We start from the raw sequence: 26,970 nt of genomic DNA on the forward strand, positions 1-26,970 counted from the left end.
CACACTGAGACTGACAGCCGGGCTAACCAATGAATGGACGAAGACGCGAGTGAGGAAGGCGTGACGTAAAAACGTGCATAGTCTCTTAACTTTTTTGGTCAAGGCTGAACACCGTACGTCGCCATATTTATTATTGGCAATTGTTCGACGCGAATGTAACAGTTCATGCTCTGTAGTGATAGTGTAACTGATGTAAAGCGGAAGTGGCATAAAATGCGGCGCAGCTGACAGAACACAATGAATGGTGCTGAAGAAAAGTGAGGCTATTCCCTGTAGCAACCAATCGGCTCACTTCTTTCAATTTCAAGCTAAGACTAGTATGTAAACTGGATTCTGATTGGTTGCTATGGGTAACAGCTCCATGTTTCTTCTTACCTTACATTTCGTCACGATGGTTTCATAATAGGGAAAAAGAGATTTCCGGATGAGTCGTCTCTAAGCTGCAACGGTGCATATAGATGTGGGGGGTCTAAGTCTCCTGCTGCCCCCACATATTAGGCGGCAAACTATGTGAAGATAAATATGTCCGCCACAGTGTTATGGGGGTTCTATATTTGTCACTGTTATGGGGGCTTCCATATATGGGACATTGCTATGGGGGATTCTATATCTGGCACATTGTTATGGGCCTTCTATATTTGTCACGCTGTTATGCGGGTTCTATATTTGTCGCACTATTGTGGGGGTTTCTATAATTGGCACATTGTTATGGGGGCTTCCTTATTTGGAGTTTACATGGACACTCGATCTGATATGAACTTTCTGTTGTAAAAACTTACTACAACATAGACATAATGTCCGCATTTAAAACTCCTTTCTCTTTCATGTCTTATCTACGGCCCCTTTGCTCCTCACCATGACACGTTGAGTCCTCGTCACATCTTCAGATCGCCGTTTCTCACGCAAGGTCACTGCATATGCACTTGTGAAGAATCCTCTCAGGCCTCATCAAAGCTGGAAGTCGCGGCCCAGCGTGAAAGGTCAGAGGATCTCAGTGTGAGCGCCCGCTGCTAATTGGGACAGGAAGCTAGCTCTCGTGGATGAGCGTGTTTGTTGTGCTCCCACAGCAGGCATAGTTTCACCTGGCCCACCTTACCGCTCGCCTTCATAGAATCATAGAATGGTAGAGTTGGAAGGGGCCTCCAGGGTCATCATGTCCAACCCTCTGCTCAATGCAGGATTTGCTAAACCATCTCAGCCCGATGTCTGTCCAGCCTCTGTTTGAAGACTTCCCTCTTTTAGGGATTGTTAAAGGGAACCCGTCACCCTCAAAATCGAAGATGAGCTAAGCCCACCGGCATCAGGGGCGTATCTACAGCATTCTGTAATGCTGTAGATAAGCCCCCGATGTATCCTGAAAGATGAGAAAAAGAGGTTAGATTATACTCACCTGGGGGGGGTGGTCCGATCTGATGGGCGTCGCGGTCCGGGGCCTCCCATCTTCATAGGATAACGTCCTCTTCTTGTCTTCACGCTGCGGCTCCAGCGCAGGCGTACTTTGTCTGCCCTGTTGAGGGCAGGACATAGTACTGCAATGCGCAGGCGCCGGGCCTCTCTGATCTTTCCCGACGCCTGCGCACTGCAGTACTTTGCTCTACCCTGAACAGGGCGGATACAGTACGCCTGTGCCGGAGCCGCAGCGTGAATACAAGAAGAGCTGCATCGATAGGAGGCCCCGGACCGCAACGCCCATCGGACCAAACCGCAGCGGGACCGCCCTTGGGTGAGTATAATCTGACCTCATCTTTCAGGATACATAGGGGGCTTATCTACAGCATTACAGAATGCTGTAGGTAAGCCCCTGATGCAGGTGGGTTTAGCTCATCTTCGATTTTGGGGGTGACAGATTCCCTTTAAGGATTGTGCTTTGAGAATCCAAGTTCAAAGTTTCCCATCCTTCCTGGACATTTTTGTCCTGTAGAGCATCCAGCCATTGGACTCCTTCTATCCTTTCTGCGGCCCTTAAAATGTGCCTCTCTGAAATCCAACCTTGAAATCTGAGCCTTCACAGGTCTTCTTCATTTAATTATCCAAAATTCTATGCCAGCATGATCCCTGCCTCCTAGGGTCCCAGGCACCCTTACTTATGCAACAATTTTCTCTTTGTTTATAAGGATTCGATCCAAGGTAGCAGATCTCCTTGATTTCTTCTCTACCCTTTGGAAGATAAAGTATTCAGCAAGAGAGGATAAGAATTTGCTGGACCTGTTACTTTGCCTGAGAGCGATCCGCAATAAATGTCTGGATAGTTGAAATCTCCCATGATCAATACATCATATTTTTTGAGAACTTGATGGATAAAGCGTTCATTCCTATCTTCAGTAAGTCGAGGTGGCCTGTAGAAAATGCCTACAATGGTGTCCTTTCCGTTCTCTCCCTGTATTCTTACCCATACAGTTTCCATTGAACTCCCAAGTCTCTGAAGCTTCAATCTCTGTGGAGATATACGCTTTTCTAACATACAATGTAACACCTCCTCCCTGTTTATTAAGCCTGTTTTTTGCAAATAAATTGTATCGTTCTAGCCTTGTATTCCAATCATGTGTATCGTCCTACAAAGTTTGAGTGATGCCAATAACATCATACTGTATCTCTCTTCCTGTGTTAGTAGCTCCAATTCTCCTTGTTTGTTGCCCATGCTCTGTGCATTTGTATAGTAATATATTAGTTTGTGACCGGTTTCTGAAAAATGAAAACTTTATGGGTCACAAAATATGTTGCCCTAAACCCCACAGCCTCTCATGCACAGTATGATGGTTGTCTCCTCAACCCCCTCACATGCTATGATACAGGCCCCCAAAAATGTGATGGTGGTCCCCACACAATATGATTGTAGTCCCTACAGCCTCCCACAAAGAAAATGAAGACTCTCACCACACACAGGATGGTGGTGTCCCCACAGCCCACCAACAACTTATGATGGATCCCACAGTATAATGTTCTAACACTGCCCTCCTACACAGTATGAAAACCCACAATTTTTCATTCCAGTAATTTCACTTTACGTTCTTATGAAGCACCTAAAGGGTTAACAAACTTCCTGAAAGCTGTTTTGTATACTTTGTGGGAGCAATTTTTAAAATTATATTCCATCAGTGGAATTTCCAATATATAGGCCCCTCAAAATCACTTCACAAATGATTAGGTTCCTATATACACTTTCAAAATAATAAAAACTTTCTACTAACCTTTTAACCCTTCTGACAAAGTAAAGAATTATGCTAACATAGTAGAAACAAGGTAAATGTTACTTATTTATTTTTGTCTAGTATAAGTATGTGGTGTGCAGGTATAAGTATTCAGTATAAGCATTGATTTAAATGTATTACTAACATAAAGTGCAATGTGTCAGGAAAAAAACTCCAATAACTGGGATATGTAGAAAAATTCCAATGTTATTACCACAAAAAATAACATGTCAGATTTGAAACATTTTGCTAGTTCACTAAGGCGTTAAAGTGGTGTCTTTTCACTGTGAGTTCTCTGATGTCTAACAAGTTGTGATTTCTTAGTAAAACATTTCCCACATTCTGAACATGAAAATGGCTTTTCTCCTGTATGAATTCTTTGATGTGTAACAAGAGATGATTTATCTGTGAAAAATTTCCCACATTCTGAGCATGAGAATGGCTTCTCTCCTGTGTGAATTCTCTTATGTCTAACAAGTTGTGATTTCATAGTAAACCATTTCCCACATTCTGAGCATGAAAATGGCTTCTCTCCTGTGTGAGTTCTCTCATGGGTAACGAGAGATGATTTGTCTGTAAAACATTTCCCACATTCTGAGCAAGAAAAAGGCTTCTCTCCTGTGTGAGTTCTCTCATGTACAGTAAGAATAGATTTTTTAGTAAAACATTTCTCACATTTTGAACATGGAAATGGCTTCTCTCCCGTGTGATTTTTCTGATGTGTAACAAGAGATGATTTATCTGTAAAACATTTCTCACATTCTGAGCATGAAAATAGCTTCTCTCCTGTGTGAATACCCTTATGTTTAACAAGATTTGATTTATTTGTAAAACATTTCTCACATTCTGAACATGAATATGGCTTCTCTCCTGTGTGAATTTTCTGATGTGTAGCAAGATGTGATTTATCTGTAAAACATTTTCCACATTCTGAACATAAAAATGGTTTCTCTCCTGTGTGAATTTTCTCATGTAAAAGAAGATGATTTTTCTTAGTAAAACATTTCCCACATTCTGAACATGAAAATGGCTTCTCCCCTGTATGAATTCTCTGATGGGTAACAAGATTTGATTTATATGTAAAACATTTCTCACATTCTGAACATGAAAATGTCTTCTCTTCTTTGTGAATTCTCTGATGTGTAACAAGAATTGATTTATCTGTAAAACATTTCTCACATTCTGGACATGAAAATGGCCTCTCTCCTGTGTGAATTCTTTCATGTATAATAAGATGAGATTTCTTAGTAAAACATTTCTCACATTCTGAACATTGAAATGGCTTCTCCCCTGTATGTGATCTCTCATGCACAACAAGATTTGATTTAAATGCAAAACATTTATCACATTCTGAACATGAAAATGGCTTCTCTCCTGTGTGAAGTCTCTCATGTGTAATAAGATGAGATTTGTTAATAAAACTTTTCCCACATTCTGAACATGAAAATGGCTTCTCTCCAGTGTGGGATCTCTCATGTAGAACAAGTCTTGATTTGTAAGCAAAACATTTCCCACATTCTGAACATGATAATGGCTTTACTCCTATGTGAGATCTCCTATGTTCAGCAAGTTTTGATTTATCTGTAAAACATTTCTTAAATTCTGAGCATGAAATTGGCTCTTTTATTGTGGGGACTCTTTGATCTTCCATATTTCTTCTATGACTTTTATTTTGCTTAACAGTCTGTGATGAAATATGAGAGAGTTCTTTGCTATAAAGAGCTGAGGGTGTATCTGAAATATTGCCATGATCTTCATATGCATCTTGTTTGATGCTACAATCATCTGCTTTAAAATCTGGATATATCAGATGTCCTTCGGAGCTGCTGGTATATTCATCTGCCAAGAATAAAACTGATTTATTTTTTAACAAAATAAACTTAAAAATGATATTCATCTAAATATGAAAATTAAAAATGTAAGAAAAAGTAAAAAATTCCATGCAATCTGTAAGGTATGTACAACGTTCTATGAATAACTAATTAAAGTGTAATTTACATGATGTGATGATTGAACAAAGAATCAATTGTAATGTTCCTTCCCAATCATTGCCCAGTACAAATGTCAAACGTAAAAAAATAAAGCGTTTATCATTGATCGCATATTTTATAAAGAATAAAACTTATTGTCGGCAGTGAATTCCTTCTGAAAATAAAAAATCTGCAATAATAATACATGCATGAGAGAAAGGAAATAAACCATCACTGCTACATAAAAAGAAAGCTAATAAGCCCAAATCAAGTTCCTATATCATCAATCAGTTATATTCTTCCTGCAGCCGCTCGCTTTCTGTCTTCAGGGGAAATAGAAGGTTGTAGCAATCATCCCTCTCTGAGCAGTGATTGTTACAGCTTTCTGCACTGCCTCAAAGACTGGAAGTGGCTACAGAGAAAATATAACTTCATTTTCTCCCCGCAGCAACTCTTCCAGTAAAAAGCCGAACATGATTTCAATATTTACCCTCAGATTATCACCATATCTGCAGGGAGTGTTTTTGTTGCCTTCCGGATCTTTTTAAGGCCGGAGTCACACATGCGAGAAACACGTCCGTGTCTCGCATGTGAACAGCAAGCTCTGGCGCTGCCACTTCGGAGCGGAGCGTGCGGCCGCATAGCAACACATGGAGCCGCACGCTCCGAAGTGCTGGCGCCAGAGCTTGCTGTACATATGCGAGACACGGACGTGTTTCTCGCATGTGTGACTGCGGCCTAAGGGTCCATTTACACACGCAGATATTGGCTTGTAACGAGCACTGATTGATGATATGGGAGTATCTTTCTTCTCTCTCCCCACAGAGAATAGATTAATTCTTAGGCTACTTTCACACATCAGGTTTTTTGCATCAGGCACAATCTGGCAAATTTTTCAAAAAACGGATCCCTTTTTTTTCCGCCGGATCTGTTTTTTTCTCATAGAGTTGTATTAGCGCCGGATTTCGCCTGATGGCCTAACGTTTCATCCGTTTTTTGCCGGATCCGACAAAAATTAGTTTTTTTGGTGGACAGAGAAAACGTCCAGAGGAACTTTTTTTTCTGTCCGGCGGAAAACCGCACAGCGACTGATCCAGCGAAAAACATATGAAATGTGAGGTGAAATGACCGAATCTGGCGACCGTATCTTTTTTTTTTTTTACACAAATCATTCATTTTCAATTCTGGAATCTCTCTCTCTCTCTCTGTCACAGCATCCCCAGGTTAAAAACAAAAAAAACGTATCCAGCAGAAAAACGGATCCGTCTAAACAGTTTTTCACTATTTGCAACGGATCCGTTTTTGCTAAAATTAGCCGGATTGTGCCTGAAAGCAAAAAACTGATGCTTTCACACTTGCGTCGGAACGGGTCCGTCGCTATGTGTTGGCGTGACGTACTGACGCACGTTGTGAAAATTTGGCATGATGTGGGCAGCGGATGCAGTTTTTCAATGCATCCGCTGCCAATTCTAAAGTCCGGGGAGGAAGGGGTGGAGTTTCGGCCGCACATGCGCGGTAAGAAAATGGTGGATCCGACGTACGAAATAATGTTACATTGAACGTTTTTCCGTGACGACGCTCCGCCAAAACACGATGGATCCAGTGCACGACGGACGCGACGTATGGCCATACGTCGCGATGCGTCAGCGTCAGCAATACAAGTCTATGGGCAAAAAACGCATCCTTGCGGGCACATTTGCAGGATCCGTTTTTTCCCCAAAACGAAGCATTGCGACGGATGTCACACGACGCAAGTGTGAAAGTAGCCTAAGGCAACTTTCACACTTGCGTCGGTACGGCACAGTCACAATGCGTCGGCGCGACGTACCGACGTACGTTGTGAAAATTCGCACAACGTGGGCAGCGGATGCAGTTTTTCAACACATCCGCTGCTCATTCTAAGTCCGGGGAGGAGGGGGCAGAGTTCCGCCGCGCATGTGCGGTAGGAAATGGCGGATGCGACCTATGAAAAAAACGTTACATTGAACGTTTTTTCGTGACGACGGTCCACCAAAACACGAGGCATCCAGTGCACGACGGACGCGACGTATGGCCATACGTCGCGATCCGTCGGCAATACAAGTCTATGGGAAAAAACGCATCCTGCGGGCACATTTGCAGGATGCGTTTTTTTCCCAAAATGATGCATTGCGACGGATCTAAAATGACGCAAGTGTGAAAGAGGCCTTAGTCAAACATATATGGCTATGGAGAATTCGGGAGACAGCAGACAGCTCCTTATAGAGCTGAGGAGCCGTACAGTGGTCTAATAAAAATTAATCTATTTATATCTCTGTTGTGATTTGTATTTCTGACCTTATACCATGCTACAAGCACGATTTTCTTTTTAGTGGTCTATTAGGAAGTCATGGCATTAGTGCAATTATATGGTTGGATAAGCCCAGGGAATTATTTTATTTCACTCCTGGCTGTGACTAGGCAATTAACTTGCAAACATTTTTATTTGTTTTAAGCTCTGTCTGGTTCAGTATATCAAATATGTTACTTAGGTTCTATTTAAATAACCAGTCATGATGGATAGTATATAGAACACTAAACGAGATACCATTTCCCATGATATTTGTTGTGTGTCATTGATGACATACTATCTCAATCTATTCTTAAAGGGGTTGTTCCATGAACAAAGTTCCTGTTAGGCCGGTCTCACACGTCAGTGGCTCCGGTACGTGAGGTGACAGTTTCCTCACGTACCGGAGACACTGACTCACGTAGACACATTGAAAGCAATGTGTCACTGCACATGTCAGCGTGTTTTCACGGACCGTGTGTCCGTGTGCAAAACACGGAGACATGTCAGTGTTCGTGGGAGCGCACGGATTACACGGACCCATTAAAGTCAATGGGTCCGTGTAAAACACGTACCGCACACGGACGCTCTCCGTGTGCAGTCCGTGTGCCATGCAGGAGGCAGCGCTACTGTAAGCGCTGTCCCCCCCACGTGGTGCTGAAGCAGCCATTCATATCTTCTCTCCAGCAGCGTTCGCTGGAAAGAAGATATGAAAAATCCTTTTTTTTTGTCCTCGTGTTTAAAATAAAGATCCCTGTCCCTTACCCCCTCCCACCCTCTGTGCGCCCCCCCCCCCCCCCGCTGTAACTAAAATACTCACCCGCCCCCTCACAGCGTCCTGTCCTCGCCGCACCTTCTCCTGTATGAGCGGTCACGTGGGGCCGCCGATTACAGTCATGAATATGCGGCTCCACCTCCCACAGGGGTGGAGCCGCATATTCATTACTGTAATAAGCAGCACATGACCGCTCATACAGGAGAAGGTGCGGCGAGGACAGGACGCTGCGAGGGAGCGGGTGAGTATTTTAGTTACAGCGGGGGGGCGCACAGGGGGTGGGAGGGGACAGGGATCTTTATTTTAAACACGAGGACAAAAAAAAAGAAGGATTTTTCATATCTTCTTTCCAGCGAACGCTGCTGGAGAAAAGATGTGAATGGCCGCTTCAGCACCAGATGCAGGGGACAGCGCTTATCTCTAGCGCTGTCTCCTGCACGCTCCGTGTGGTACCCAGTCGGCACACGGGCAGCACACGTGTGCCACAAAGATGTACCACGGGAGCACACGGACACGGATAATTCCGGTACCGATTTTTCCGGTACCGGAATTGTCTGGACGTGTGAGACTGGCCTTAGTTATTTTTTTGACATCCAAAAGTGAAAGTTATTATTATTCCAAGTTCTATTAATTAAGGTGCACTTTGTAAGAAAATGCCTTTAAATCCATATTGTAGATGCACAACCCATATTATCACACATAGCACTATCACATTGTCAATCATATATAAACTGTATTTTAGGTTAATGAGGGAATCTATGGCAAAACAAACTAAAAGAACACATGACAAAAAACCTATAGCCAAGACCTGTCCGGTTCAGTGAGTGAGGAGAATGTGACTTATTTATTTAGTGGTAACTCCTCATTGGGGTGATTACCTGTAGGAGCTTCCTCTTTGCACCTCTCATCTCCCCACACAATTTTTTCATCTTTCTCCATTATGGCTTCAGGATTATTCTTCAGGTTTTTGAATGAATTTCAAAACTATGAAAATAATAATTTAACAGTCACAGACAGAAGGTAAACTAACATGGAATGTTCTAGATGGACGCTTTTACTACAAGCTCGTGTGACACCTGCGCCACTAACCTCCACCACCTCCTATATCACCAGTATCAAATCACTGACAAACAGGTTTTGCTAAAAAATATCCCTGTATTTCGCACCTTCCATCTTCCGCTTAACTTGGATCATTTTCCAAGTCCCTGCTGCCGAAAAACATCCCCACATAATTATGCAGACAATCCAATAAACCATTATATTTTTTTTTATAAGAACAATTGTGATATTATCCTTTGAGTATCGCATCTGGTAAGAAGTCCTGAATAAATAAATGTACAAGGAACATATATATTTAACAGTTGTATTTTTGGGGTACAGGCTAATTTTTTTTTTTAGTGGAGTCAGAAGCAATTTCACAATTTGTTTTCTTTTTTTACGGTGCTCACTTGTGATATAAATGTGATGTTAGAGGAATTATCTGGCGCTTTTTTATATTTACATGCATTTTAGTATGGTCTCCAGATATTCCGCTCTTATACGTCAGGTCATTGTCACGATCACCCTCCTTGAAGTTGGTGCGACGTGAGGATGTGACAGGGGGTGACCACGACCAGAACGCACATTGTGTCTAATAGGATTACAACACTAATGTATAATTCAATCTAAAGGTACCGTCACACTAAGCGACGCTGCAGCGATACCGACAACGATCTGGATCGCTGCAGCGTCGCTGTTTGGTCGCTGGAGAGCTGTCACACATACAGCTCTCCAGCGACCAACAATCCCGAGGTCCCCGGTAACCAGGGTAAACATCGAGTTACTAAGCGCAGGGCCGCGCTTAGTAACCCGATGTTTACCCTGGTTACCATCGTTAAAGTAAAAAAAAAACACCACTACATACTTACCTACCGCTGTCTGTCCCTGGCGCTGGGCTTCTCTGCTCTGGCTGTGAGCGCCGGGCAGCCGGAAAGCAGAGCGGTGACGTCACCGCTCTGCTTTCCGGCCGCTGTGCTCACAGCCAGTGCAGGAGGAGTGCAGAGAAGCAGAGCGCCGGGGACAGACAGCGGTAGGTAAGTATGTAGTGGTTGTTTTTTTTTACTTTAATGATGGTAACCAAGGTAAACATCGGGTTACTAAGCGCGGCCCTGCGCTTAGTAACCCGATGTTTACCCTGGTTACCAGCGAAGACCGCTGAATCGGCGTCACACACGGAATGGAACTAGATGGAGTACAAAGGAGGGCAACAAAATTAATAAAGGGGATGGGAGAACTACAATACCCAGATAGATTAGCGAAATTAGGATTATTTAGTCTAGAACAAAGACGACTGAGGGGCGATCTAATAACCATGTATAAGTATATAAGGGGACAATACAAATATCTCGCTGAGGATCTGTTTATACCAAGGAAGGTGACGGGCACAAGGGGGCATTCTTTGCGTCTGGAGGAGAGAAGGTTTTTCCACCAACATAGAAGAGGATTCTTTACTGTTAGGGCAGTGAGAATCTGGAATTGCTTGCCTGAGGAGGTGGTGATGGCGAACTCAGTCGAGGGGTTCAAGAGAGGCCTGGATGTCTTCCTGGAGCAGAACAATATTGTATCATACAATTAGGTTCTGTAGAAGGACGTAGATCTGGGGATTTATTATGATGGAATATAGGCTGAACTGGATGGACAAATGTCTTTTTTCGGCCTTACTAACTATGTTACTATGTTACTATATTACTATGATTCAGCGATGTCAGCGGGAGATCCAGCGATGAAACAAAGTTCTGGACTTTCTTCCCCGACCAACGACAGCACAGCAGGGGCCTGATCGCTGCTGCCTGTCACACTGGACGATATCGCTAGCCAGGACGCTGCAACGTCACGGATCGCTAGCGATATCGTCTAGTGTGACGGTACCTTAACAACCACCGAGCCTTCAGTGACCCCATCACTTCTCCACACAACAAGGCATAGCACATGGATTTGTTTCGGAACAGAAGACAGAATTTATTACATGGAGTCTAATCAGTCCCAATGCTTAATAAATACCAAAAGTAGATGACAAATGACATTCAGTAAAAAGTTACAAACAAACCAGAAACCTAACACTCACATTTTGTGTATAGTGTCCAGAGTAAATCTCTATTCATCCCTTATCTACAAATGGATATTAATTAGTCCTGGCCTTTATTATAAAAGGGACATTGGCCAGAGATCCACTAACAATGTTATATTATTACATCCCTGCCTCCAGTATTGCGATCGGGACTCTAGTGGGCGACAAATGTATAAAACGTAATAACTACTCATATACAGCAGTGTCCCAATATATGGTCAGAATTTGGGTGTATGTTAATTATTTCTACATTTAAAATCTTATAAACCTAAATAAATGTTAATTTTTATTCGCGTCACTTTTAACTCTTTACTAATCTAATTCTGCTTTGCTTGAAAACTGCTGTTGACATAATTCTGCGTCGTGCGGTAAAAAAAAAATCAGTAATGTAATAGATGTGATATCACAGAGCACAATCCCACCGACATTCCGAGATTTACCTCATGTCGTTCCTTACTTTCTTCTCCCTCTTTCCTTCTTCCTGGTTGACTCTGGCTCCGCCCCTCCCTGTACTGTAGCCCCGCCCCTACCATGTGACCCCACAGGCTGAGCTGTGAGGCTGTAGAGGGGAGGGAGCAGCTGTGAGGCGTCCTGTCTCCTCTGCTGACTGCAGGCTGTGGTGACTCCTGCTACACTGCACCAAATACTCAGCAGTGAAGGACACTCACTTCAGGAGACTCTCCGATCTCTTCCCGGATTTCAGCTCCATGAAGGACGAAGAGAAAACATATATCCTGCTGGGAGAAGAAGAGAGCGCAGCTGCTACTCTGTAATCCTAAACTTCATCCTTTCCTATCCTGCTGCAGACACCCTGAATAGGAGGAGAGGAGACATCACATACATGTGACCAGACCCACATTTATTGCATATGTAACATGACCTTGCATTATACTAGGTTTGCATGGCAAATTTCAGTAACTGCTCCCTCCAGTGTTTAAAATTAGAAATACCAAACATTTTGAAATTATTTTGTATTTTACTCAATCAACCCCTTTACCCCCCAAGGGTGATTTGCACGTTAATGACCGGGCCAATTTTTACAATTCTTACCACTGTCCCTTTATGAGGTTATAACTCTGGAACACTTCCAACAGATCTTATATTGTTTTCTCGTGACATATTGTACTTCATTTAAGTGGTAAAATTTCCTCAACATTACTTGAGTTTGTGAAACAAAAAAATGGAAATTTGGCAAAAAATGTTGCAAATTTCGCAATTTTCCAACTTTGAATTTTCATGCCCATAAATCACAGAGATATGCCAGGCAAAATACTTAAAATACTTAATAAATAACATATCCCACATGTTTTCTGTACATCAGCACAATTTTGGAACCCACATTTTTTTTGTTAGGAAGTTATAAGGGTTAAAAGTTGACCAGCAATTTCTCATTTTTACAACACCATTTTTTTTAAAGGGACCGCATCACATTTGAAGTCACTTTGAGTGGTCTATATGATAGGAAATGCCCAAAAGTGACACCATTCTAAAAACTGCACCTCTCAAAGGTGCTCAAAACCACATTCAAGAAGTTTATTAACCCTTCAGGTGCTTCACAGGAATTTTTGGAATGTTTAAAAAAAATGAAGGAGGACTATTGTTTGTTAGATTTGGCTGTAAGTCGTTAGTAATTTTGATCAGGGCAGCCTCAGTGAAGTGCAGTAGGTTGTCAAAGAGTGAGTTAGATGGGAGGGAAGCTCAGCATTGACATGCTGTTTGAGTAGATTGGAAGCGAACGGGTGCAGCAATATGGGGCAATATCTAGATGTTGAGGTCGGGTTGAGGGATGGCTTCTTTAGGATAGGTATCATGCTTGGAAGCAGAAGGGAAGGTACTAGAAGTTAGCTATAGGTTGAAGAGGTGGGTTCAGACTGTAATAATAATAATCTTTATTTATATAGCGCCAACATATTCCGCAGCGCTTTACAGTTTAACAGTATCAAACACAACAGACATAAGTAACAACGTTAACAATACAATAATTAAAGCGAAATAAAACGACCCTGCTCGTGAGAGCTTACAATCTACAATGAGGTGGGGGAGATACAAAGCACAGGTGTGTATTTACAATGATGTATTTACAATGATGGTCCAGCCATCTTCAGGGGGTGGGGATAAATGGAGATAATGAATTGGCTACACACACACAAACATAAAATGAGTTTGATTAGTGACCGTGGTAGGCCGCTCTGAACAAATGTGTTTTGAGTGAGCGCCTAAAACTATGCAAATTGTGGATGGTCCTAATATCTTGGGGTAGAGCATTCCAGAGGATTGGCGCAGCACAGGAGAAGTCTTGGAGTCAGGAGTGGGAGGTACGGATTAGCAGAGGTTAGTCGAAAGTCATTTGCAGAGCGCAGCGGTCGGTTAGGCCGATAGACAGAAATGAGGGAGGAGATGTAAGGGGGTGCCGCACTATGGAGAGCTTTGTGGGTGAGAACAAGTACTTTGAATTGTATCCTGTAATGAATGGGCAGCCAGTGTAATGACTGGCGAAGAGCGGACGCGTCCAAGTAACGACTAGCCAGATGGACAACCCTGGCTGCTGCATTAAGGATGGACTGGAGAGGGAAAGTCGAGTGAGGGGGAGGCCAATTAATAGAGCATTACAGTAGTCCAGGCGGGAGTGGACAGTGAGGGTTTTTGTTGTTTCCATGGTGAGAAAAGGGCGGATTCTAGAGATGTTCTTTAGGTGTAAGTGGCACGAGCGGGCAAGAGATTGTATATGGGATGTGAAGGAGAGATCGGAGTCAAACATAACACCCAGACAGCGTGCCTGCTGCCAGGGTGTTATTATGGTGCCACCCACGGAGAGGGAAATGTCAGATTTAGGGAGGTTAGTAGATGGCGGGAGCAGAAGTTCAGTTTTGGAGAGGTTGAGTTTCAGATAGAGAGCGGACATGATGTTGGAGACTGCAGACAGACAGTCAGTGGCGTTCTGTTGTACAGCTGGTCAGGGGATGACGTGTATAGTTGTGTGTCATCAGCATAAAGATGATACTGAAAGCCAAATCTGCTGATGGTCTGTCCAATTGGGGCTGTGTAGAGGGACAAGAGAAGTGGGCCAAGGACTGAGCCCTGAGGTACCCCGACAGTGAGAGGAAGAGGAGAGGAAGTGGAGCCAGAGAACAGAACACTGAAGGAGCGGTCAGAAAGGTAGGAAAAGAACCAGGAGAGAGCAGTGTCCCTAATGCCTAGTGACTGGAGCCTAGAGAGTAGGAGAGAGTGGTCAACAGTGTCGGAAGCTGCAGAAAGGTCGAGAAGAATAAGCAGAGTGGTCACCAATACGTTTTGCTATCAGAAGGTCATTGGTCACTTTGATGAGTGCAGTTTCAGTCGAATGTAGGGGGCGGAAACCGAACTGTGAAGGGTCTAGGAGGGAGTGAGTGGAGAGGTAACGGGTAAGGTGGGAGTAGGGAGTTTGAGGAAGAGGTGGGATGGGGTCAAGTACTCAAGTGGTGAGGTGCGATTTGGAGATGAGCTCTTCAGCGATAGTGAAGAGGAAGGTTATGGGGAAGGGCCGGTGGTCTATTATACATAGGGGTTGTGGTGGATGGGCAGTAAACACTTGCTTCGTTTGGTCGATTTTATTTTTGAAATGTGCGGCAAAGTCTTCTGTAAAGATGTTTGTGGCCAGAAGGGCCAGTGGTGGGAGTTAAAAGTGTTAAATAACTGTTTGGGGTTGTGGGATAAAGATACGAGAGTTGTGAAGTAGAGTTGTTTAGTAGAGGTGAGGGCCGATTTGAATGTGAAAGTTGCTGTTTTGAAAGCACTAAAGTCTTCTTGCAAATGTGTGTTCTTCCAGCGCTGCTCTGCAACCTATATCTTTTTACTGAGGCTTTTGTGCCAGGATTGTTTATTGATTTTGTCTCTCTCTGCCATGTATGAGAGGGACGACCAAGGACATGGGGTCAGGTGAGAAGGACAGGGATGAGAAAACAAGTGGATGGTGGTCAGAGGGAGAAGTGAGGTAGTGAAGCTAGATAGGGAGTAGAGGAAGGTGAAGATAAGGTGTATGGTATGTCCATCTGTGTGTGTATCTAATCTTCTGTGTGATACCATCTTCTTTTTCATTGTATCTAGTGTGATGCACTGACCCCTGTTGCAGCTAGGGGGCGCTGTGTGTGCTCCTCAAGATGCGCATGGAGGCGTATCTGTGGTTATAATGATGGTGAAACAGTCAGTGGCAGAGTTGTAAATGGCCAATATGTGTCGCAGAGGGAGTCTGAGCTGTAAGTCTGAAGTAATGTTGTTGTTCCGGGACCTGTAGTCCCACAAGTGTTTGTATAATAGTCAAGGGAGACTTACATGGCTAGTTATGACAGTTGGGTGGGTCGAACTAGCCACACACACAGCACCCAACTATGGGAGTGGTTACAACTACATGTGATCAGGGTGTGGGTCACATGATCTGTAGTGGTCTCTGCAATGGAGTCTGTAGTGGTTCCTGTGTATGGACCTGAATGTTCTCTGTAATGGAGTGTGAGATCCTAGACGGCTTGTGTGTTGGGAGGTCCTGTGTGTGGACTGGATCCCTGAACAGCGCACTGTGAGGCCGTGGATCTGAAGACTGGTGTGTTGGGAGATCCTGGAAGTAGGATCGGATCCCTGAACAGTGCACTTAGAGACTTGTGAGTTGGACAGTCCCAGATGGGGACGGACGTCCTGAATAGCATACTGAATTGCCTGTGTTGGAAGTCCTGGGAGTAGGACTTCCTGAAGAGCACATTGGAAGGAGTAGATGCAGAGTCTGCAATGGCACTGCACTGGGGGAGCTACAGCCCTTCTGAGGATCTGGACTGACTGGTGTGTGCATGCCAGACAAGTTGGTGATCCCAGTCCGGCAGTTTCCCTGGAGGAGAGAGGACTGACAGGAGGTCAGCGAGTGGAGCAGGAGCTCCAGAAAGGTAACACCCGGGAAGGGGGCTACCATAACAACAGAGACGTATCTGCCAGTGGAACAGACTGTTGGTGCTTGTTGTGTTCCACGGACATTGATGAACAGTTTGGCGTATGGTCACCCATGGTAACTGGACGAAGTGAGAAGTCCAGCAAGTTTAGTGTCTGTGAGTTGAAGCCGAATATGAAGTGTATCTCACACTAGTCACATGTGCTATTGGGTTCTAAACTAATGTATCTAATTTTGACATGTAAGATACAATCTGCTGAATCGCTATATATATATATATGTATATATATATATATATATATATTTATATTGCAGGCACCAGTGATGCCTTATGCTGAGCTGTGTATCCTCTCAAGTGTGATACTGTCTGCTGAGCTGCACATTTAATCTTATCACTAGTGATATTGTCTGCTGAGCCACTATATCTAATCTGGGCATATGTGACATCATCTGCTGTACTGAATAAACCTTTCCCAACATATGACATGCTGGTACATCATATGCCGTCTGCATGACTTTGATGCAGGTTCAGTAGCTGATGTGTTGCTGGTAGTGGCATTGTTATTCAGCCATCATCTGCCTCTAACAGCCGTGAGTGGAGTGGCGTTCTGCCCATGGCTGTTGACCTGTTGAATTCTGATGACATTCTAACCAGCCATCGACCAAACTGCTACACAATCACGGGGCACCGATTGTTTACCATGATAATCAGGGGTCTGCTGACGACCCCGTATGGTACTCCTAAGAAAGAGACAACATGGCTGGCGTTCATAGGTGACCATGATTTTTCCTATACACAGCAATCCCATAATACATGAGATTGGCTGATAGCCGGTTCATTACCCTAAGAGGAAAACAAAATACAATAAAATTTTTAAAAAATTATTTTAAAAATATTATCAAAATAAAAGATACATTTCAAATCCCCACTCTTTTCTTCCATTAAAAATAGAAAACAAAAAAAAAATTACTCTGACATCTCCACATCCATAAAAGTCTGATCTACCAAAATATAAAATTGATCAACTCCATCTGTAAATGTCATAATGAGAAAAGAATCAAAACACCAGAATTTTGTTGTTTTTTGTTTTGTCTCTCTCAACACCACAAACAAATACATTAAGCAAAGAAAACATTACACTTACCCCAAACTGATAATGAAAACATCAGTTCCGAATGCAGAAAAACAAGCCTTCACATAGCTCCATTAGGGTATGTGCACACGTCGGGATTTTCTAGCAGACATTTCCTGACAAAAACCGGACATTTCTGCCAGAAATCCGCATGCGGAAAAAAACGCATCATGTGCACAAAAATTGCAGAATGCATTCTAAATGATAGGATGCATGTGTAGGCGTTTTCTAATGCGTTTTTATCGCAAAAAAACCTGAAAGTGTGCACATACCCTCAATCTGAAAAAGTTGCGCGTCTCAGAAAATGTCAACATAAGCCCTACTGCTCCCCTAACAAAGTAGGTTGCTACTATCACAATAAAGTGACACATCAGATTTGAAAAATTGGGCTTAATTACTAAGAGGTTAAAATGGCTTTTTTTCCAGTGTGACTTCTCTGATGTCTAACAAGATTTGATTTTGTAGTAAAACATGTCTCACATTCTGAACATGAGAAGGGCTTCTCTCCTCTGTGAATTCTCTCATGTGTAACAAGATTAGATTTATTAGTAAAACATTTCCCACATTCTGAACATGAGAATGGCTTCTCTCCTGTGTGAATTCCCTCATGTCTAATAAGATGAAGTTTACTAGTAAAACATTTCCCACATTCTGAACATAAAAATGGCTTCTCTCCTGTGTGAAATTTCTTATGTGCAACAAGATGAGATTTATTAGTAAAACATTTCCCACATTCTGAACATGAGAATTGCTTCTCTCCTGTGTGAGTTCCCTCATGTCTAATAAGATAACGTTTACTAGTAAAACATTTCCCACATTCTGAACATAAAAATGGCTTCTCTTCAGCATGACATTTCTCATGTTCAGCAATATACGATTTCCGAGCAAAGCATTTCCCACATTGTGAGCAAGAAAATGGCTTTTCTCCTGTGTGAATTCTCTGATGTGTAACAAGTCTTGCTTTTTCTGTAAAACATTTTCCACATTCTGAACATGAAAATGGCTTCTCTCCTGTGTGAATTCTCTTATGTATAATAAGATGAGATACCTTAGTAAAACATTTTCCACATTCAAAACATGAATATGGCTTCTCTCCTGTGTGTATTCTTTCATGTGTAATAAGATGAGCTTTCTTATAAAAACGTTTTTCACATACTGAACATGAAAATTCCTTCTGTCCTGTATGATATCTCTGATGTGTAACAAGAATTCCTTTATTTGTAAAACATTTTCCACATTCTGAACAAGAAAATGGCTTCACTCCTGTGTGAATTCTCTCATGTATAATAAGATGAGATTTTGTGGTATAACATTTCCCACATTCTGTGCATGAATATGGCTTATCTCCTGTGTGATTTCTCTGATGTATAACAAGAGTTGATTTTTCTCTAAAACCTTTCCCACATTCTGAACATGAAAATGGCTTCTCTCCTGTGTGATATCTCTCGTGTACAATAAGACTTGATTTCCGAATAAAACATTTCCCACATTCTAAGCAAGAAAATTGTTCCACTCTTGTGTGAGTTCTCCAATGTTTAGCAAATTTTGATTTATCTGTGAAACATTTCTCACATTCTGAGCATGAAATTGGCTTCACTTCTACGGACGCACTTTTATTTTCCTCCCTTTTATTTTGCTTATCAGTCTGTAATGAATTAGATCGTTCTTTGCTATGAAGGGCTGAGGGTGTATCTGTGATGTTGCCATGCTCTTCATATGTTTCTTGTTTCAAGCTATCATCTTCTACTTTAAAATACGAAGATATCAGATGTCCTTCGGGGTTGCTGATGTACTCATCTGCCAAGAATAAAGGTGAATGGATTTTTGAACAAAATAGACTAAAAAATGTATTCATCTACATAAGAAAATTACAAATTTGAAAAAATGTAAAAAATTTCATACATGATTTAAATACTATTTACCTGCATATTACTTCTATATCTTTATGAAGGCAGATAATGGCCTGTAACAAGCACGGATGGATCATGTGGGAGCATTTTTCTTGTCTCTATCCTGTGGAGGGTCAGCTCACTTAGCTGCTCCACGAGGTAGACAGAGGACCACGTTTGATTAAAGTCTGGGTGGTTTATTACTTCATAAACCGAAACCCCAAACTGGTAAGAGAAAAAAACAGTCTTTCTGGCTCAAAAGAAAGTTATCAGTTCATACACAGTCCTACCCAGTGCCTCTGGGACAACACATGTAGCAGTTCTCGCAGGAGCTAGCCGTCTGGAGGCTTCCTTCCTCCACACACAGACAGCGGAAAAAAAAAACTAGCTAGACATTTAACTCCCTCCAGCTACACCATGGAGGTTGAGATATGGTGGGTAGGGGTCCCGCCCCCTTTGTGACACATTTCCCCTCATGTGCAGGACCAGTAACCCTGTCACGATCCATAGAGAACAGATAAACGCTTGGTCAGACGTTCATCTCTACAGAGGATTCGAGAGAGACATCGGACAGCAGACTCAGGTATAACTGTATGTCTATACTAGCATCAGGAAACATATATATCTTGGTACCGTGTTAGCCAGTGGATAGAAAAATATTTAGAATTGAGAGTCCTCAGTAGTTGATACCTTTTAATGGCTAACTGAAAAGATGGTAACAATTTGCAAGCTTTCGAGACTACTCAGGTCTCTTCATCAGGCATAGACTAATAGAAATTCTGAAGAATTACATATTTATGCACAACACAGCAGAGAAAAATGCTATAGATAAGACAGGTGACATTAAGCAGAATTGCCATTATGTGAGTGATAAACAGTTATGTCCATAAATATTGGAACAGTTTATAGACAAGGAGTGTGAACATTTTATTGTCCTCTGATTGGGGTCTGGTTCTATGTTATGGCGACTCCACATAGTCTAAGGAGCAAATTCCTTAGTTGATGTAAAAAGACATAAATCCATGTGACACATTCACTCCTTATCTATGAACTGTTCCAATATTTATGGACATAACTGTTTATCACTCAGATAATGGTAATTCTGCTTAACATCACCTGTCTTATCTAAGGCATTTTTCTGTGCTGTGTTGTGCATAAATAGGTGATTCTTCAGAATTTTTATTAGTCTATGCCTCATGAAGAGACTTCAGTAGTCTCGAAATCTTGCAATTTGTTACCATCTTTTCAGTTAGCCATTAAAAGGTATCAACCACTGAGGACTCTCTATTCTAAATATTTTTCTATACTAGCATCACCAATTACATGTCTGTGGCCTGGACTGTTCTTGAAAAATTAAAATTATTCCATATATTGCATACCTTGGTGTGTGCAGTGAAAATTTTGTCTATTGCTCAGTGACTACCTCAAGTCAATCACTAGCACCCCAACTTCTATGTGACAGAGGACAGGACATGCTCATATTACACAACTTGTGTCACGGGAAATGCTTAGGAGTCAGTGCCATCAGGTGGAGTACATCTTACATGCGCTCTGACAGCTAAATGCGCAGCATACAGCGGAGGAGCCGTATGGTCATGTATTAGGAAGTCATGGCAATGGTGCAAATATAGGTTGGATAAGCCCAGGCATTATTCTGCTTTCTCTTATAATTTACACCTGGCTGTAACTACGAGGCAAATATCTTAAAACAAGTATGTTTGAAGCTCTGCCCAGTTCAGTATATCAATTAGGTTACATACTAATCCCGAAGCCATAATAGATATCATTAAAAAAAAAAAAGACTAAACGAGGTTTGATACATGTAACTGATGATCTATCCTCTCAGTCTATTCATAAATCCATTTTGTAGATGCACAGCCGATGTTATGCTACATAGCGCCATAATACTGTCAGCCATATATAAACTGTGTTTAAGCTGAATGGGGAATCTACGTCCCAAAACAACTGAAAAAAAAAAATGTCCAGTCTGGTGAATGAGGAGAATGTGACTGTTCTCTTATGTATTTCGTGGTGACTCCTCATCAGGACGGTTACCTGTAAGAACTTCCTCTTTGCACCGCCACTCATCTCCTCGCACATCGCTTTCTCCTTTCTCCATTATGGCTTGTGGATTATTCATCATATTCTTGCCTGGATTTCAAAACTGGGAAAATAATAATATATAATAAAGACACAGACACAAGGAAAACTCACGTGGAATGTTCTAGATGGACACTTTACTACAAGCTTTTGTGACCTCTGAGCCACCAACCGATGCTGACATCACCACCTCCTATACACCAGTGCAGCCCTCAGTCAGTATAGTGGTGCCTAGTGACAGAAGCCGGGGTCGCTGGAGCAGGATCCAGTGATTTCCTTCATTATTTTGTCTTCACAATTTGGATTCCCTGACCTTTTTATTATTCCATCATATCAGAATTGTTTTGGTTGGAAATTTTGTATGTTTGGGGTACATATTTTTAGTGGGGATGTATGCAATTTTTTTTTTTTAATGGTGTTCACCTGAGATATAAATGTGATGTTAGTTAGAGGAATCATCTGTCCCTTTTTTGTATTTCCATGCAGCTCAATATGGTCTAAACCAGGGTTTCCTAAACTCCCGTCCTCACGGCCCTCAAGTCCTGTTTTCAGGATTTCCATAGTGTTGCACAGGTGAGAAAATTCCTGATGCCTTGATGATACTTCCACTACCTGTGCAATTCTATGGAAATCCTGAAACCATGACCCGTGCAGTAGCAGCTCTTGGAGATCACCTATAGCTGCCATTGTGCAGGTGGCGCCATCTTGGAGGAGGAAACTTTTTTTTCTTCTCTAGCAAAGATGGTACCGCCAGCACCTGCGCAACAGCAGTTTATTGGATCTCTATACAAACCGATAGCTTCTACTGACCAGGCGTGGCGGGCGCCATTTTCAAATTGACTTTTTTTTCCCTCTCTATGAGAAAGCATGCGTTCGCAAGCACACACGTTTGTTTGTGTTTGAGAATGCATGTTTTTCCACAGTAAATCTGTCTAGACACTAATTAGCCACCCCCCACACACAGACAGATAAAAAGAGGGAGTGGGCATTGGCAGTCCAAAACTCTGCAGACTGTGAACAAGAAAAGAAGAAGCTCTGAACCTGTGAAGAATCTCCACTTTAGACAATGTGAGTATAAAAGCCAGTGTCTGTCTTTTCTTTTTTCTCTCTCTATATTTACTAATAATTTCTGTCTCTTTTTTTCTTGCAGCATTCATCAGAATGTCTTCTTCAGAGAAGCGCCCTCGCCCTGAACATGGTGGAAAGGAAAGTGAAGTGAGTACTCACCTCTTCAGATTGGTATTCTCTGTCACATCTACACATGTGCCAATTTTTTATTTTTTTTAGAACAGTTCTTCAACTGCAGCAGAGGCCGAGCAGGATCAGCATGGACAAGTTCAGGTGGCAAGGTGGCGTGTAAGTATACCTGACTGATTGTACTCTGTTTATTGTATCCTGACTGTACTATTCTTGCCTGTTCATTTCTTCACTTTGTTTATTTCTTTACCTTTTTGGTCTTGACTACTGTTTTTTTTTCTGACTTTAATTATTCTTGCCTGTTTTCTGTCTCTGTTGTTTTCTTTCTTTTCCTTTTTTTCACTCTCTCCAACATTAATGTCTTTCTTTCTTTTCTAGGTTCCAGAACAGGATGAAGACCTCATTGACAATGACCTCCTAATCTCCCTGGTCCATGAGTGAATCCCGTTGTGGGACAACCGAGTTCCGCAGCACTCGGACGTGACGATCCGGCGACTATGGAATGAGGTGGCCCAATCGATGATGGATGGGATAATGCCCCGGATCGGGTCCGCAAGGCTTTTCGTAAGTATTGCAGTGCGGTGTGATGCAGCATGACCTTGGCTGGGATCACACAACTGTGTGTGATGAGAGAAAAGCGTTTCTCTCATCACACACAGTTTTGTGATCCCGGCCAAAAGTGCATTGTCTAACAATTTTTTTTTTTTTTTACAGTGCTCAAAGTCAGAACACATTGTCTTTCGATGAAGGATCGCTTCAACAAGGACCTTCGTCAGGAGAGCCGGGTTCCCAGTGGTTCTGGAGCAAGGATCAGAAAATACAAATATCACCGCAACTTTGCATTTTTGAGACCGATCCTTGCCCAGAGAACATAAGTATTTTTGTGGTATATTGGATTGTATCGTATTGCCTAATTTGTATTTTTCTATTCCACAGGAGTTGGCGCTTTTACTATTGTAAATATTTGGTACTAATGTTTTTCTTTTCTTTTCACAGCACGTGGAGCAGCACCCTTGAGCCTGGTTCTGGAGCGGTCCTTCATCGGACAGCCACAGACCCGTCCCAGCCATCCACCAGCGAAGCAGCAAGTGGACCGGCAACACAGACTGGAGACCAGGAAGCTGGTTCATCAGGCGTTCCCCTGTCCCAGGCCTCTGCCATTTCTTTTTTGGCGTATCCCCGCCAGCGGCAGAGGGCCTCTGATAGGACATTCATACCTGAGTTTTTGCACTTGAGCTCGATCTTTCATGATGGACTCAAGGAGATGAGAGACAGACTGGATAGTGGCTTCAACCTTATGAAGACACTTATCCAAGATGTCACCCGAAGCCTTGACCAAGTGAAAGCTGACCTCCAGAGGCCAGCACATCATTTTTTCAATCAAATTGAACAGGGCATGTCAGAAAACCTTACTCCTGATCTCCAGCTGAATGACATTCAGGCCAGCAATGCTGCTTTCATGCAGGCTATGTAGCAGACTTGGTATTTTCAGCAGTCAGTGGTGGCATTTCCACCTGTGCCAACACTGGCACGCTTGACCTCAATGCTGAGGACACCCGCCAAACACCGGATGCCCCTGACAGAGCGAGATACCGGAAGTGAAGAGACGATCTGAGGATGAGCGCACTGTGACCTGGAAGAGGAGCGGCGGGGACACGCAGCGGCAGGAGGATGGGACATTGCACCAGCGAACGCTGCTGGAGAGAACAATTGTGATATTATCCTTTGAGTATCGCATCTGGTAAGAAGTCCTGAATAAATAAATGTACAAGGAACAGTTGTATTTTTGGGGTACAGGCAAATTTTTTTTTTTAGTGGAGTCAGAAGCAATTTCACAATTTGTTTTCTTTTTTTACGGTGCTCACTTGTGATATAAATGTGATGTTAGAGGAATTATCTGGCGCTTTTTTATATTTACATGCATTTTAGTATGGTCTCCAGATATTCCGCTCTTATACGTCAGGTCATTGTCACGATCACCCTCCTTGAAGTTGGTGTGACGTGAGGATGTGACAGGGGGTGACCACGACCAGAACGCACATTCTGTCTAATAGGATTACAACACTAATGTATAATTCAATCTAACAACCACCGAGCCTTCAGTGACCCCATCACTTCGCCACACAACAAGGCATAGCACATGGATTTGTTTCGGAACAGAAGACAGAATTTATTACATGGAGTCTAATCAGTCCCAATGCTTAATAAATACCAAAAGTAGATGACAAATGACATTCAGTAAAAAGTTACAAACAAACCAGAAACCTAACACTCACATTTTGTGTATAGTGTCCAGAGTAAATCTCTATTCATCCCTTATCTACAAATGGATATTAATTAGTCCTGGCCTTTATTATAAAAGGGACATTGGCCAGAGATCCACTAGCAATGTTATATTATTACATCCCTGCCTCCAGTATTGCGATCGGGACTCTAGTGGGCGACAAATGTATAAAACGTAATAACTACTCATATACAGCAGTGTCCCAATATATGGTCAGAATTTGGGTGTATGTTAATTATTTCTACATTTAAAATCTTATAAACCTAAATAAATGTTAATTTTTATTCGCGTCACTTTTAACTCTTTACTAATCTAATTCTGCTTTGCTTGAAAACTGCTGTTGACATAATTCTGCGTCGTGCGGTAAAAAAAAAATCAGTAATGTAATAGATGTGATATCACAGAGCACAATCCCACCGACATTCCGAGATTTACCTCATGTCGCTCCTTACTTTCTTCTCCCTCTTTCCTTCTTCCTGGTTGACTCTGGCTCCGCCCCTCCCTGTACTGTAGCCCCGCCCCTACCATGTGACCCCACAGGCTGAGCTGTGAGGCTGTAGAGGGGAGGGAGCAGCTGTGAGGCGTCCTGTCTCCTCTGCTGACTGCAGGCTGTGGTGACTCCTGCTACACTGCACCAAATACTCAGCAGTGAAGGACACTCACTTCAGGAGACTCTCCGATCTCTTCCCGGATTTCAGCTCCATGAAGGACGAAGAGAAAACATATATCCTGCTGGGAGAAGAAGAGAGCGCAGCTGCTACTCTGTAATCCTAAACTTCATCCTTTCCTATCCTGCTGCAGACACCCTGAATAGGAGGAGAGGAGACATCACACACATGTGACCAGACCCACATTTATTGCATATGTAACATGACCTTGCATTATACTAGGTTTGCATGGCAAATTTCAGTAACTGCTCCCTCCAGTGTTTAAAATTGGAAATACCAAACATTTTGAAATTATTTTGTATTTTACTCAATTAACCCCTTTACCCCCCCAAGGGTGGTTTGCACGTTAATGACCGGGCCAATTTTTACAATTCTTACCACTGTCCCTTTATGAGGTTATAACTCTGGAACACTTCCAACAGATCTGATATTGTTTTCTCGTGACATATTGTACTTCATGTTAGTGGTAAAATTTCCTCGATATTACTTGAGTTTGTGGGGAAAAAAATGGAAATTTGGCAAAAAATGTTGAAAATTTCGCAATTTTCCAACTTTGAATTTTCATGCCCATAAATCACAGAGATATGCCAGGCAAAATACTTAATAAATAACATTTCCCCGCATGTTTTCTTTACATCAGCACAATTTTGGAACCCACATTTTTTTTTTTGTTAGGAAGTTATAAGGGTTAAAATTTGGCCAGCAATTTCTCATTTTTACAACACATTTTTTTTTAGGGACCACATCACATTTGAAGTCACTTTGAGGGGTCTAATACTTCTGAGGTGTAAGAAGGAAAAATATAGGAAATCGTTTGTGCCAACTGCCATGGGAATGTACAACAATAACATTAGGGTTAAACCACCAAGGTGAATGTCTACTTATTTCTCTACATTTCAGTTCACTCGTTGTGTATGTCCTATTCTAATGTATAATGTTCTTCTGTCAACTCCACTGTCATGTCAACTATGTAATTCTTTTATGATTTTTATGATTTAAGTTGTGCTGCTGTGATACTATAATTTCCCACGGGATCAATAAAGTGTATCGTATTGTATCGTGTATGATAGAAAATGCCCAAAAGTGACACCATTCTAAAAACTGCACCCTTCAAGGTGCTCAAAACCACATTCAAGAAGTTTATTAACACTTCAGGCGCTTCACAGGAATTTTTGGAATGTTTAAAAAAAAATGAACATTTAACTTTTTTTTCACAAAAAAATTACTTCAGATCCAATTTGTTTTATTTTAACAAGGGTAACAGGAGAAATTGTACCCCAAAAGTTGTTGTACAATTTGTCCTGAGTACGCATATACCCAATAAGTGGGGGTGAACCACTGTTTGGGCGAATGGCAGAGCTCGAAAGGGAAGGAGCGGCGTTTGACTCTTCAACGCAGAATTGTCTGGAATTGAGATAGGACACCATGTCGTGTTTGGAGAGC

The 26,970-nt window shown here is 42.2% G+C and overlaps 1 protein-coding gene across 1 annotated transcript; it reads right to left on the reverse strand.

Moving 5' to 3' along the window:
• Positions 1-3,325: 3,325 nt before the first annotated feature.
• LOC138645303 (zinc finger protein 585A-like) lies at positions 3,326-25,356 on the reverse strand. Its single transcript, XM_069734497.1, has 4 exons — positions 25,295-25,356; positions 21,334-21,442; positions 17,805-19,186; positions 3,326-4,806 (listed from the first exon to the last, which is right to left on the reverse strand). Exons 2-4 carry the CDS (start codon positions 21,419-21,421, stop codon positions 3,454-3,456), a joined length of 2,823 nt encoding a protein of 940 aa, XP_069590598.1. The 5' UTR covers positions 21,422-21,442; positions 25,295-25,356; the 3' UTR covers positions 3,326-3,453.
• Positions 25,357-26,970: the final 1,614 nt, after the last annotated feature.

This window comes from Ranitomeya imitator, chromosome 7 (genome assembly GCF_032444005.1).
Source record: "Ranitomeya imitator isolate aRanImi1 chromosome 7, aRanImi1.pri, whole genome shotgun sequence".
NCBI lineage: Eukaryota > Metazoa > Chordata > Amphibia > Anura > Dendrobatidae > Ranitomeya > Ranitomeya imitator.